At 36.8% G+C, this 14,967-nt stretch overlaps 1 protein-coding gene across 1 annotated transcript in view; it reads right to left on the bottom strand.

Annotated features, from left to right (window-relative positions):
- The window catches only part of CADM2 (cell adhesion molecule 2), a 285,958-nt gene that overhangs the window by 176,075 nt on the left and 94,916 nt on the right, over positions 1–14,967 (bottom strand). The window contains exons 3-4 of the mRNA XM_055570073.1: positions 12,847–12,999; positions 10,277–10,414 (exon numbers count right to left, since the gene is read on the bottom strand). Of these exons, the coding sequence (XP_055426048.1) occupies positions 10,277–10,414; positions 12,847–12,999 (291 nt within the window). The remainder of the gene's footprint in view (positions 1–10,276; positions 10,415–12,846; positions 13,000–14,967) is intronic.

Raw genomic sequence — 14,967 nt, 5'->3', positions numbered from 1 at the left:
AGTAAAAGTAGAACTATATACAAATACTTATATCTAAATGTTCATAGCAGCTTTATTGCAATGGCCCCAAACTGTAAACAACCTAAATGTCTATACCAGATAAACGGATAAACAAATTGTAATACAGATGCATACAATGGAATACCTATGAGTAACACACAAAAGCTTTTCTATATGCAATATGGATGAGTCTCAGAATATTTATCCTGAGAGAAATAAATCAAAGAAGAGGGTATACTATATGACTTGATTTATATAAAATTCTAGAGAACGTAATCTATAATCGCATAAAGTAGAATAGTGATTTCCTGGAAGTGAGATGAGGTGGTGGGGGGGAGGGAACGGTGGACAAAGAAGATCAGCAGGAAGGAATTATTAATGGGTATGAACAAACTTTTGTAGATGAGGAATGTGTTCACTATCTTGATCATGGGGAAAATATACTAAAATGGACACTTAAAATATGTGTGGATTGCTTTTTGTCAATTATGTCTCAATAGTTGCTTTTAAAAAGTAAGAAACTTTAAAAAGGAAAAGTTTCTCAAAGATTGTTGGTTATCATTTGCTTTCATTAGCTATTCACACTCAGATGAAACAATTGTTTTATCTCTTTCCATAAAGATGTCTTATGTTTCTCATTGTATCTTGAGAGAATCTTGAGCTAATATATTCAACAGCATTTAGAAAACCCCAAGTTGTATGTACACACACATGCCTCACTTACAGGTATTACAAATGCTATTTCTTTTTCCGATTTAATATGGGGTCCAGAATGACCCAGATTTAAATGGTAAGGACACTTTCAAAGTGGTAACTTTAAACAAACAGACAAAAAAAACCCTCAAAAATTCATTGATCTATAGAAACAGTGAAAGACTTTATTTTCTTGGGCTCCAAAATCACTGCAGGTGGTGACTGCAGCCATGAAATTAAAAGATGCTTACTCCTTGGAAGAAAAGCTATGACCAACCTAGACAGCATATTAAAAAGCAGAGATATTGCTGTGCTGACAAATGTCCATCTAGTCAAGGCTATTGTGTTTCCAGTAGTCACATATGGATGTGAGAGTTGGACTATAATGAAAGCTGAGAACCAAAGAATTGATGTTTTTGAATTGTGGTGTTGGAGTAGACTCTTGAGAGTCCCATAAACAGCAGGGAGATCAAACCAATCAATCCTAAAGGAAATCAACCTTGCATATTCATTGGAAGGCCTGTTGCTGAAGCTGAAGTTCCAATACTTTGCCACCTGATGCAAAGAGCTGACTCACTGGGAAAGATCCTGATGCTAGGAAAGATTGAAGGCAGGAGGAGAAGGGGACAACAGAGGATAAGATGGTTGGATGGCATCACAGACTTGATGGACATGAGTTTGAGCAAGCTCTGGGAGTTGGTGATGGACAGGGATCTCGCCTGGCATGCTGCAGTCCATGGGGTCGCAAAGAGCTGGACACAACTGAGCAACAGAAAGGAAACGAACTGAACGGTGTACACTGTAAGTTTAAATGACAACACTTTTAATTAATCCGTATCCTGCATGATAGAGGAGCTTTAAACTCAGGGGACACAGGTATTTCCCTTTTATTTTCTTTTGTGTTTAGCTCCAGGGAATTCACAATCTCTGTATAATATGTTAATATTTAAGATGGTAACAATAACCCTGTGTACGAGACAGCAAAAGAGACACTGATGTATAGAACAGTCTTATGGACTCTGTGGGAGAGGGAGAGGGTGGAAAGATTTGGGAGAATGGCATTGAAACATGTAAAATATCATGTATGAAATGAGTTGCCAGTCCAGGTTCGATGCACGATACTGGATGCTTGGGGCTGGTGCACTGGGATGACCCAGAGGGATGGTATGGGGAGGGAGGAGGGAGGAGGGTTCAGGGTGGGGAACACATGTATACCTGTGGTGGATTCATTTTGATATTTGGCAAAACTAATACAATTATGTAAAGTTTAAAAATAAAATAAAATTAAAAAAAAGAACTACAAAGAAAGGAAAAATAATAAAGAGTTTACAACCAGTGGATAAAATAAATAAATTAATTAATTAAGGTTTTGTGCAACTGACATTAAATGAAGCATTAGGCCAAAACTTGTTTTACAATACCAGAGAGAGTATTTAAATTAAATATTTAGCCTACCATTTCTCAAAGTAGAGTCCACAGAGTTCAAAGCAAGAAACACAAATTTTTAAAATCATCCAGCCAAAGAATATTGCTAAGATATTGGCTAATGGAACTTTTACAGTTATTCTCGGGAATGTTGAAGCACTAAAGTACATTTTTGATTCAGTTTTAGAGAATCTTCTTTTAAGAATAGATACTTAAAGAACACAGAATATCAAATGATTTTCTAAACTTATGGATTAGGTCTCCTCTCTTTCTTTCTTTAACTATCGATTAATGTTTGGCTAGCTGGTTTCTAATCTTAGGCATTCTTAAACTATAGTGAGCCTAAGGATCAATAGAAGTGAAGTGAAGTGAAAGCCACTCAGTCATGCCCAACTCTTTGCGACCCCATGGATAGTCCATGGAATTCTCCAGGCCAGAATACTGGAGTGGATAGCCTTTCTCTTCTCCAGGGGATCTTCCCAACCCAGGGATTGAACCCGGGTTTCCCGCATTGCAGGCGGATTCTTTACCAACTGAGCCAGAGTTACTTCATAAATATTAGCATTTCTGGGCTTGACAACAGGAATTCTGATTTTAAAGGTCTTCATTGAGACCAAGAACCTGCATTTTTCTAACTGTACCTCAGGTGATTCTAATTCTAAGTTGTTTTGAGGCTACCTTTTGAAAAACACAGCTTTCAGAAATTCACTCTCATGTTTCCAAATGCTGAAAAATTATTTACTTAGTAGTTTATAGTACAACTACACTATATGTAGCCAACTTGAAAATGAGCTGTGACATTATTTTTAATTAACATTTAAAGTGTACATCAAAATTCCTGTTCACACAGGGAAACACAGCTGAAATCAGCTTAAACTTGGTGGTCCAACATTTGAAACAAATGTTGTTTAATAAGTAAAATAACACTTACAGAATGCAGGCAATATTATCAGGAACTGACAAGCTTCATTGACTCCCCACAAAGTTAAACTTTGATGGATACGCAGGTTACAGCATAGCAGTATTTTCAGCGTCAGAATGACCTGAGAGGGTTTTTGTTGGGAATGTGCTGCACAAGCAAAGGGTGATTATTTAAAAAGACTAAAACTAAAAATGTCCTGTATTGGGAGATGGTAGACCTTTGTATTGTAAAAAATTCCCTTCTTAATAATAAATCACCTAACTCCAAAAGCCTACTAAGCTTAAGTTTTAGATTTTATATAATTATTTCAACCTCAAATTATAAACATATTATCATTTATTTCTGAAGTAATTTCTCCTAATGCCTTATTTCCACATATTTACTAACAAAATCACTCAGGCACCCAAATTTTGTTGTCTCTGATCCTTGCTGCATCTCCCAGATTCATTCACCAAGTTCACCTGAAATTTGTCTTCTCTCTTAAATCCATCCATTTAAAAAAATTCTATTTCATCCATTATTTTAGGGCTATATTAGTTCATACTTGAAATGTCCCTTAAATATTCTTCTAGCCTTCCACTTTCTTCCCAGACTCAAGTACTGGGTCTTAGAATCAGAATACTCAAGCTCAGTCTTTGTCAAATATACGACTATGAGAAATCATTCTGCCTTTCTAGATATCAGCTTCCTGTTATTGATGCATAATAAATTATGACGAGTTTAGTGTCGTAAAACAACATTATTATCTCACAATATTTATGGATGATGAGTCCAGATAGAACTTAATGTGATCCTCTTCCCAGTGTCACCAGGTTGAAATCATGGTTTTGGCTGAGGCTGTGATTTCCATCAAAGTTTCAAATCCTCTACAAACTTACTGATTGTGGGCAAATTTACTTCCTTGATGCTGTATGTCCAAGGTCTCCATTTTCTTACCATCTGTCATTCAGGAACAATTTTCAGCTCCCAGAGGTCATCCATAGTTCTTTGTCACATAGCCCCTACAGTCAGTTCACACGTAACTATTTGATGTCTTCTAGGCCGGGAGGAGAATGTCTGATTCTTCATTCTTTTATAAAGGCCTTACCTCATTATGTTGGGCTTCCCTTGATAATCTCCCTTTGATGAACTCAAAAAGGACCCATAATTATATCTGTAAAATCCCTTCTGCCATGTAAGGTGACATGATCAAGGCAGTGATATCACATGTATTCACAAGTTCTTTCTACACTCCAGGGGAAAAGATTATACAAAAATGTGGGTCACTGAGGGTTCTCATAGAATTCTGCCTAACACATTCATGAAAAAGCTAGTTGGCTGGAAAAGAAAATCTTAAGATTTTACGATGACAACTGCTCAAATTACAATTTACTAAACTTATACATGGAATGGAAAGTTTGTATAAATTCTCAGGATGCTGACAGATTTAGGAAAGCAATACACATTTTTTCCCCTATACTAAATGGCAGATATTCAGATTTCAAAACTGCACAGAAGATTAAAAGCTACAGTGAAACTCCCTGCAGTTTTGCATACAGAGCTGCCCAGAGGCACCAAAGGATTTCTGAGTCAGACTTATGGGGAGGAAAAACAGTTAGAAGAAAATTATGCTTGTTCATTCCACTGTTCAAAGCATATGGCAGAAAATGTCTCATCACTGCCTACAGAATCAACTTCAAACTCCTTAATCTGGAATAAAATATCCATGATTTAACTGTTCCCTATCTTCCCATTTACCTCTCATGTCTGTACCACACAGAAAATTTCAGTTCCTTCAAACAATCAAATTCTTTTTACTCTCCATAAAGACACAGTTCCTTTCTTTAGAATTCTATACCACCTACTTTTACCCACAAACCATATGGTGAATTCCATTCATCCCTTAAGATCCACTTATTTATTTAACAAACATTTACTGAGTACCAACATTGCATCAATAAACACTTGTCTTTACCTCTACCACAAAGTAGGGCTTGTTTCTGCTTCTTGTTTTGTACAAAAACTAGCCAGTTCATAATTTTTTTACTATACTTGTTAGATTTTATGTTTACATGTCCATCCCCCCAAAATGAATACCTTAAAGGAGTAATTCTGTTTTGGTTATATTTCTAGGACTAATTCAGGGATTGTTACAGCTCATCAATAATGGTTTGCTCAAGGTAGTAATAAGAACAATAGCAATAATAACAATAATATCTAAACTATATGCAGTGATTCCTTATACTATGAAAATACTTTATACATATCATTGTTCTTCAGTTGTTAAGTCATGTCCAACTTTCTGTGACCCCCTGGACTGCAGCATGCCAGGTCTCTCTGTGCCTTCACTATCTCCCAGAGTTTTCTTAGACTCATGCCCATTGAGTTGGTGATGCCATCCAACCATCTTATCCTCTGTTGCCCCCTTGTTCTCCTGCCCTTATTCTTTCCCAACATCAGGGTCTTTTCCAATGAGTTGGCCCTTTGCATCAGATGGCCAAAGTATTAGAGCTTCGGCTTCAACATTAGTCCTTCCAATGAATATTCAGAGTTAATTTCCTTTAGTATTGCCTGGTTTGATCTTCTTGCTGTCCTCCCTTGGAGAGGGAACGTCCCTTCTATCAAGAGTCTTCTCCAGCAGCATAGTTTGAAAGCATCAATTCTTTGGCACTCAGCCTCCATTAAGGTCCAATTTGCAAATCCATACATGACTACTGGAAAAACTATAGCTTTGACTATATGGAGCTTTGTTGGCAAAGTGATGTCTCTGGTTTTTAATACAGTGTCAAATTTTGTCATACAAGTTGGTTTGTATAGAATCCCTACAATAGCACCTTGAGGCAAGTTTTATAATCCTCATGTACTGGCTGAGAAACTAAAGTTCAAAGACAGAGGCAAGACGTCTATATGTTACTGATACTTCTCAACATTATGTTCTCTATAGCAATGTGGCCCCCAAACAGGAGCGTCATCACCACTCACAAATTCAACACACTACTTAACATATACATTCTTGGGTTCCAACCCAGACCTACTCAATCATAAAAACTGGGGTCAGACCCCTGTAACCTGAGGTTTAACAGGCCCTGGAGGTAGTGATAGTACCTGCTAAAGTTTGAGGACCATGGCTCTATAATCTAATATGGAAATACCCTGGCCAAGAAAATGTGATCAGCTAAGAGTGTGAAACAACTTTCCTCTAGAAACTTGGTAATTGATTTCATATGATAGAGAATAATGGCAAAACAATGTATAGAAAAATGACTCCTCCTGAAATCAGAAGTCACTTTTAATGCTCACAACTCTATTAAATAGAATTTGAAATTTAACACAGTTGTCAATATGTTGAACTGGTCAACATTTAGTTAAAATATGGAAAATAGTCCTTTCCCCTGACAATATAGCTACTTTGAGATTTATTGTACATGATGTTACACATTCCTGTTTATAGGAAAATATTCCTCATATCTGGTTTTATCATACCAAAGGCATCTTAAACATTTCCAGGTCAAAGTTCTTGTTTTCTTTAGTTGGATATTCACTCATGTGCCATAATTCTAGTTGGGAGATATTTTAACAATTTCTTATTGAATTGAATTTAGCTAGGTTTGATTAGCCTCTCTATTCCCATTCTTTACACTAGGGAGCATCTTTATAAAATGTCTCAAGTGATATTGTAGTAAAAACTGCTATATGGTAATAGGAAGTCAAATTCTGATATTTGAAAAGACAAGAGTGCAAGATAAGGATGGAACACTCCTTTTAGGGAGACACGTCTGCTGATGGATTTTAGAGTATATTTTCATTTCCCAGGTAGAGAGCAAGCAATAGTAATGAATGTGCATTCTGTATCAAGTACTACATACAGCATAATTTGCGTATACTCCTATTAAAAGAGCTTAGAGGACTCAGGAAGTTCACTGTATCATCATGTAGACAAACTATTTAAGCATGCAAAAGAAGAGTCATAAACAAATAAAAAGCTATATAAACAAATGCAAGTATAGGAACAACAAATGCTCTATTAATGGCCATGCACTGGTGAGAATAGGAAAAAGAAAGCTTCAGTACTTCTGAACCAAGCTTAGAGCCATATGCTGATTCTGTTATACTTTTTTGTCTTGATTTTCACTCTAGTCTTGATTCAGATGATTTTGGACTATGGTACTTATAAGATCAAAATTTCATGTTTTAAATATAAACAAAAGTCCTCTCTCTACTTAGTCTATGAGCAAATCCAGTATTCAGAGCAGATGCCAAATTTGTCAAAAATTAAGATATTTTATAAAAATATTTTTATGAAAATACCAAGCATTTCTCATAAGGCTACAATGTTAAAAACAATCAATCAATATTAATGATTAGTATGTTAGTCTCTGATTTCCCTGAGGATATATTTATCTAAAACACAAGTAAAATGGTAATAAATTAGGAGAAGCTGACTAATTCACTAATTTAATGTCAGAATTCAGAAAAGGATGCATGTGGGTAATAATTTAACTAAAGGAAAGTATTTAAGAAGAACATTCTAGCATAAACTGAGTCTATCACATAGAAAAATATCTGATTTGTAAGAATTCACTGCCTGGAGCTTTCTTATAGGCCAAAGAAATCGGATTTTAAACGTATCCTCCAGGTTAGGGTTTTCAATAAGAAATGCTTATGCAGAAAAAGTGGCTGGATTAGAGCCTTGTCATACTAAGATAACTCTGGAAGCAGTATAGAGGGTTCATTTAGAAAAGCTCCAATCAAGACCAGACATTTAACACGCATACCTAAACAAATAAACCCTAAGGGTAGAATTAGAATGAATGGTCCTGAGCCCTGGCAGACTATAAGAGCAAGTTTAATTTAGCAAAGTGATGTATCTGACTTGTGAATTGGGTGCTTGTATTTCTCTAAATTTAGTCCAATAAAATGTATTTACTAAAAGTTTTAAAGCCAAGACAGTGATTATGGATAAATTAGAGATAGCTCCTATCCCTATTGTTTTGGGAAAATATATATACAGAGAGAAAGAGTAACTAAAATAGAAAAGAGGCAAGAATTATGGAAAAACCTGACTAAGCTTTTAGGCCAACCCAATACTATAGACAATTCTATCTGTTAGACCTCCGTGTCCAAGTAAGATACATGAATTGCAAGTTAAAATAATCAGAATGGTTTGCATAAACCTATCTCCTAGAAGGAACTGTGGTGTTGGAGAAGACTTTTGAGAGTCCCTTGGACTGTAAGGGGATCAAACCAATCCATCCTAAAGGAAATCAGTCCTGAATATTCATTGAAAGGACTGATGCTGAAGCTGAAGCTCCAATATTTTGGCCACCTAATGCGAAGAACTGACTCACTGGAAAAGACCCTGATACTGGGAAAGATTGAAGGCAGGAGGAGAAGGGGACTACAGAGCATAAGCTGGTTAGATGACATCACTGATTCAATGGACATGAGTTTGAGCAAGCTCTGGGAGTTGGTTGACAAGGAAGCCTGGTGTGCTGCAGTCCATGGGGTCACAAAGAGTCCCTCACGACTGAGGCTGAACTGAACTGAGAAGGTTACCCTGAGAATAATACATATTGCTATATAAATAGGAAACATTTTCAACAAGCATAATAGATGATTTTATTAAAGTGAAAGTCACTCGGTCATGTCCGACTGTTTGCAAACCCGTGAACTATACAGTTCATGGAATTCTCAAGCCAGAATACTGGAGAGGGTAGCCTTTCCCTTCCCCAGGGGATCTTCCCAACTCAGGGATCAAACCCAGGTCTCCGGCATTGCAGGCGGATTCTTTACAACTGAACCACAAGGGAAGCCCAAGAATACTGGAGTGGATAGCCTATCTCATCTCCAGTGGATCTTCCTGACCCAGGAATCCAACTGGGGTCTCCAGCATTGTAGACGGATTCTTTACCAACTGAGCTATCAGGGAAGCCCAGATGACTTTTATACTTGGATTTAAAAAGAAGCTTCATAAGTTGGTGATGGACAGGGAAGCCTGGCGTCCATGGAGTAACAGAGTCAGAAACGACCGAGTGACTGAACTGAACTGATAATTGGGTTTTAACAGACATATGATTTCAGGTCCAAGATATTTGTATGTGGGGTAAAAAAGAAAAATTACTACTAACCTTAATAGCCATCTCCTCTATAAACTTATTCCACCTTAAAAGAGTGTGTGTATGTGTGTGTGTGTTTAAGGGTATGAAGGAGCAGAACTATGGCTAACATTTACATTTCTATGCATTTTTACTGAGACAAGTACATTTTTTGCCCTCTGTGAGAACTACTGAAAAACAAATTTATTAATGTTTAGTTTTATCCTCAGAAATTTGTATTTTCAGAACCAACAAGTTGAAGAAATAATTCATGGAATTTCTCTGTCTGTAATCTAAATACTATAGATGAGTTGTAAAATGGCCACATCTAACAAATACTTATGGCGTGCTGCGATTCATGGGGTCGCAAAGAATTGGACACGACTGAGCGCCTGATCTGATCTGATCCGATCTGTCAAGCACAAACCTATGTGGATTTTGTATATTAACTCATTTATTTCTCCAACTTTCCCACTAGATATATATCTGAATCAGTTCTAATGAGGTGGATGAAACTGGAGCCTATTATACAGAGTGAAGTAAGCCAGAAAGAAAAACACCAATACAGTATACTAATGCATATATATGGAATTTAGAAATTTAGAAAGATGGTAACAATAACCCTGTGTACGAGACAGCAAAAGAGACACTGATGTATAGAACAGTCTTATGGACTCTGTGGGAGAGGGAGAGGGTGGGAAGATTTGGGAGAATGGCATTGAAACATGTAAAATATCATGTATGAAACGAGTTGCCAGTCCAGGTTCGATGCATGATACTGGATGCTTGGGGCTGGTGCACTGGGACGACCCAGAGGGATGGAATGGGGAGGGAGGAGGGAGGAGGGTTCAGGATGGGGAACACATGTATACCTGTGGTGGATTCATTTTGATATTTGGCAAAACTAATACAGTTATGTAAAGTTTAAAAATAAAATAAAATTAAAAAAAAAACTGTTTTACATAAGAGGAAAATGGAGCAAACAGAAATGGTATCCACATACCTTGTAAAATTACCCAATTTAAGATAAATCTGGTTCAAATTACACTTAATCAGAAACTGACTACGTTTGAAAAAGGAAATGTAAAACTCTGTCGATCTAACACTTCATGCTAGTTTCAACATATTAATATGGACTAGGAGACTTTCCCCCAATCCTTACCTTTAATCTCTTTGTCGTTTTTGAACCATCTTATATCAGCTGCAGGTTTACTACCAGATGTTTTACAAGTCAGCTGCATCAAGTCTCCCTCCATAACTGGGGATGAAAATCCACTAATTTGAGGTTTCTCAGGAACACCTGAAATTTAGGCAAATGGATGAAATGAACATTAATCTCCAATGTTGATTTGTTTTCATGACAAGCTAAACTGGGTGTTCAACAATAACTTCAGTCAAGAAAAATAAAATAAAACATAATAAAAAACAGCTATATAATAAAATAAGTTACTTAAATATAATATATATAATATAGATATAGATATATATTATATATATATCTATATATATATATATATATATATACACACACACACATACTGGAGAAAGAAATGGCAACCCACTCCAATACTGTTACCTGGAGAATCCCATGAAGGAGGAGCCTGGTGGGCTACAGTCCATGGGGTCATAGAAGAGTCAGACACGTCTCAGTGACTCAACAACAACATACATACATACATACAAACACATATGTATGTGTCTGTATAAATATGCATATGTGTGTATATTATCCAGAAAGCGTTTAAAATGCACTTAATTCCAAGTAGTTTTTTTTTAATTAAAATTAACCATTAAAAATACTCATTGTAAATCTTAAAACAAATATTCAATGTATCTTAAGATTTACCACTGTGTACATAAATGTACACATATGTGTACATAAAAGTACACATAAGTGTACTTAAATACACTGTGTGTATTTAAGAAGGGAGATTGCTTGCATCAGGAAAAAAAAAATCTGCAAACCATATTTCTTCATTCTTTAGGAAACTGTGATTTAACCAAAACAGCACCTTTCATTCCTGATTTCATAATTCTTAGAGCTTAAAAGATATTGTTTTCCTCTGTGTACATTTTTCTAGAAAATGCATTTTGGAAAAAGGGATTCATCAGTAATTGCAACTATACTTATATTTCTGATTCTTCTGAGGGAAAGAATGTCTCGATACCATTTGTATTAGAAATACAATTATAGTTTTGTGGAACATGATCTGTATTATTTTTAATGCTAGTTAATGCTAGCCACTTATTACCTTTTCTAGTCCAAATCATCCAGTGAATAAACATATGGCTAATATGCAGAGATAGACATGGATGACTTAAATAATAGAACGTTACACATTTTGGAGACAATAATATTCTGCTGTCATGATAGAGATTTATTAAAATTTCTTCTAAAAGTGTTCAATAATAAAAGCAGGCTGAAAGCTTCTTTATTGTACTACTTAATTCACTTTGAAAAGAATAAAATGTAGGAATGTTGGAAGTCACCAATAAAAGAAATGCAAACTAAAAGAACAACAAGAACAATAAAGATAAATGACCAATCGACATATTTCATTAGCTGGCTAGCTTTATTTATTTATTTTTTTCTGTTCACCTTCATACTGCTTTAAAAAAAATTATGTTACATCACCATTTAATAAACTGAAAGTAGGCAATTGCCTATTTCTTGGGGTCTCAAGTTGGCTCTCTATAGAGCAATGCATTAACCTTAGGCATCTGCTATCCTGAAATACTCCATTTAGTGGGTATATTTTGTCCTTAGTGGCAAACTTGTGAAGATTTTTATACAATCATCCCAGTGGTACTTGCAAAGAAGCATATTTCATATCCTATGCATAAAACAAATTCACTAGCTGGATTAACTTTCATATTCTCAACAACAACAAAAACCCAGCATGCATTAGTTACTTTAAATACAGTGTTATGCCTTTATCTATCAAAAAAAGGATGGCAAGCTGAGGCAAAAAAAAAAAAAAAATCAATCTTTAAATTCGTCTAACTTGTTCATTACACAGGTGTGTTTCAAAGAACTGCAGCAATTTCAGCTGATTGGGCCACTGACGTCTGTGGAATCACAGAGCTCTGAGCTGCAACTTTATTTCCCCAGAAACGCTATGAATGTATTGCTTTCTGATGTCACCATAACCTTTAGAAAAATGGCCCAATACTTAGAGAATAAAAACATAGAAGTTGCAAACTGCGTACACAAGCAACTTAATTTCATTTCATTTAGCTATCTAGAAAAGTACAAAGTTAAAAAGCAAGAATTCAAATAGAAATGTCAGGGTCATTTAAATGCACTTAGATACACAAAGGGTCATATTTGGAAGTCAAAAAATATTAGGAGGAGCCCATCAGGTGACTGATGATAAGATGGAGGAGTACACATAGACACATTGATTTCATTATGCTCATTATTCTATCACTTTATAAAAGGATCACCATACATACACTAAAGAGCTGATTTGACACAAAGGAACTTAGCTTAAAAATCAAAAAACCTGTTATCTATCCCTGGCTAAGAAACAAAATGGCTGTGTGCTCTTAGGAAGTTATACAGACCTTTACACCTCTTTGAACCTATTTGCGAAGTGGGGGAAATGACTGTGATTTTTTAAAAAGCCTTTTGATAATCCTCACAGTGTAGATTTGTTATTGAATCATGTTGCTGTATCTGTACACATCTCTCTGGCTTGTGATCACATAGTGTTAGTCCCTTGCACTTACCCAGGACAGTGAGATAGGCCTTGGACGTTTTGACAGGCATTGTAAATAAAGAACAGGTGTACTGTCCTTCATCAGACAGAGAGACATCACTGACGCTGATACTCAGTTCATGCCAGGAAGCCCGAACCAGCTCGATTCTATTGTCTCTTAAGGCTGGAAAAAAAGAAAATATTGAAAACGTGAATTACAACAGTAGACAAAGTCAGTACTGTAAGACCACATATTTTCAGCACAACATAACGAACATGGGACTATACAGTACATGGAATTTGCCAGGCCAGAATACTGGAGAGGATAGCCTTTCCCTTCTCCAGGGGATCTTCCCAACCCAGGGCTTGAACCCAGGTCCCCCACACTGCAGGCAGATTCTTTACCAGCTGATCCACAAGGGAAGCCCAAGAATATACTGGAGTGGGCAGCCTATCCCTTCTCCAGCGGATCTTCCTTACCCAGCAATCGAACTGGGGTCTCCTGCATTGCAGGCAGATTCTTTACCAACTGAGCTATCAGGGAAGACTTCCTGGCCATGAGTATGTCGAAATATTGTTTCCTGAAACATTTTAAACTAATGTTTACATATATTGAATTTTTAATCAGATTTTTTAAATCAAAGAATTGTGTTCCTTAATGTTCTCAGAAAAAAACTTTTTAATTAAGTGATTGGATCTAGTATATATGATGCTTTGGATGAGGTAGATATTGATGGTGATAAAAATGGCTTTCCTTCACAAAGTCTTTCATGAGTTACCAGTACTAAGAAAAGCTATAAACAAAATCATTAACTTCTATGCACAGACAAAATTGGGAAAGCTATGACTGCTCATTTCCTTCTAGGAAACCAACAATGAACCTAAGCATATTGAAAGTTTCTCTGCAGCAGAGACACCTGTCAAACTATTTTTTTAATCCAGAGCTTACTTTCAGCTGAAAAGGACCCAGAGGGTTGTTGTTGTTGTTGTTTCATCATTAAGTTGTGTCTGACTCTTTATGATCCCACGGACTGCTGCCTGCCAGGCTCCTTTGTCTACGGGATTTCCCAGGCAAAAGTACTGGAGAGGATTGCCATTTTCTTCTGCAAGGGATCTTCTGGACCCAGGGATCGAACCCACATCTCCTGAATTGGCAGGTGGATTCTTTACCACTGAGACACTAGGGAAGCTCACCCAGAGGATACCTGATATGTCTTTGCTCTGATTGGTTTCTGCCTATGCTGTAGTATCTGTTTTGTTGTTGTTGTTGTTGTTTTTGTCTCTCAGTTGCATCTGACTCTTTGTGACCCATGGACTGTAACCCATCAGACTCCTACATCCCTGGGATTTTCCAGGCAAGAATACTGGAGTAAGTTGCCATTCCCCTCTCCAGGGGATCTTCCCGAGCCAGGGATCAAACACGGGTCTCCCACATTGCAGGCAGATTCTTTACTGTCTGAGCCACCAGGGTTTAAAATATTCTTTGGGTCAAATCATCTTTTCTTATACAGAACACTTGTTTTCACAGAAGATCTCTTAGCAACTTGCGGATTTATGCTCCTTTTAAATCATTCTAGAAAAATCATTAAAGTTTAAATATTATTATATTCTCCACTAAGTACAGCTATAAAATCAGTAACTAAGCAAGAGGTGACTAAGGGAATAATTTGAAAAGTAGGAAGAGGAAACAGGACTGGTTAAGAATACTAGGACCCAGTTCACTTCAGTTCATTTCAGTTGTTCAGTCGTGTTCGACTCTTTGCGACCCCATGAACTGCAGCACGCCAGGCCTCCCTGTCCATCACCAATTCCCAGAGTCCACCCAAACTCATGTCCACTGAGACAGTGATGCCATCCAATCATCTCATCCTCTGTCCTCCCCTTCTCTTCTTGCCCTCAATCTTTCCCAGCATCATGTGGGTCTTTTCAAATGAGTCAGGTTTTTGCATCATGTGGCCAAAGTTTTGGAGTTTCAGCTTCAACATTAGTCCTTCCAGTGAACACCCAGGACTAATCTCCTTTAGGATGGACTGGTTGGATCTCCTTGCAGTCCGAAGGACTCTTAAGAGTCTTCTCCAAACCACAGTTCAAAAGCATCAATTCTTCGGGGCTCAGCTTTCTTTATAGTCCAACTCTCACATCCATATGGAAA

Source organism: Bubalus kerabau, chromosome 2 (genome assembly GCF_029407905.1).
Source record: "Bubalus kerabau isolate K-KA32 ecotype Philippines breed swamp buffalo chromosome 2, PCC_UOA_SB_1v2, whole genome shotgun sequence".
Lineage (NCBI taxonomy): Eukaryota > Metazoa > Chordata > Mammalia > Artiodactyla > Bovidae > Bubalus > Bubalus kerabau.
Note: the sequence above shows the minus strand (reverse complement) of the source record. Positions and strands in the feature narration are given on the sequence as shown.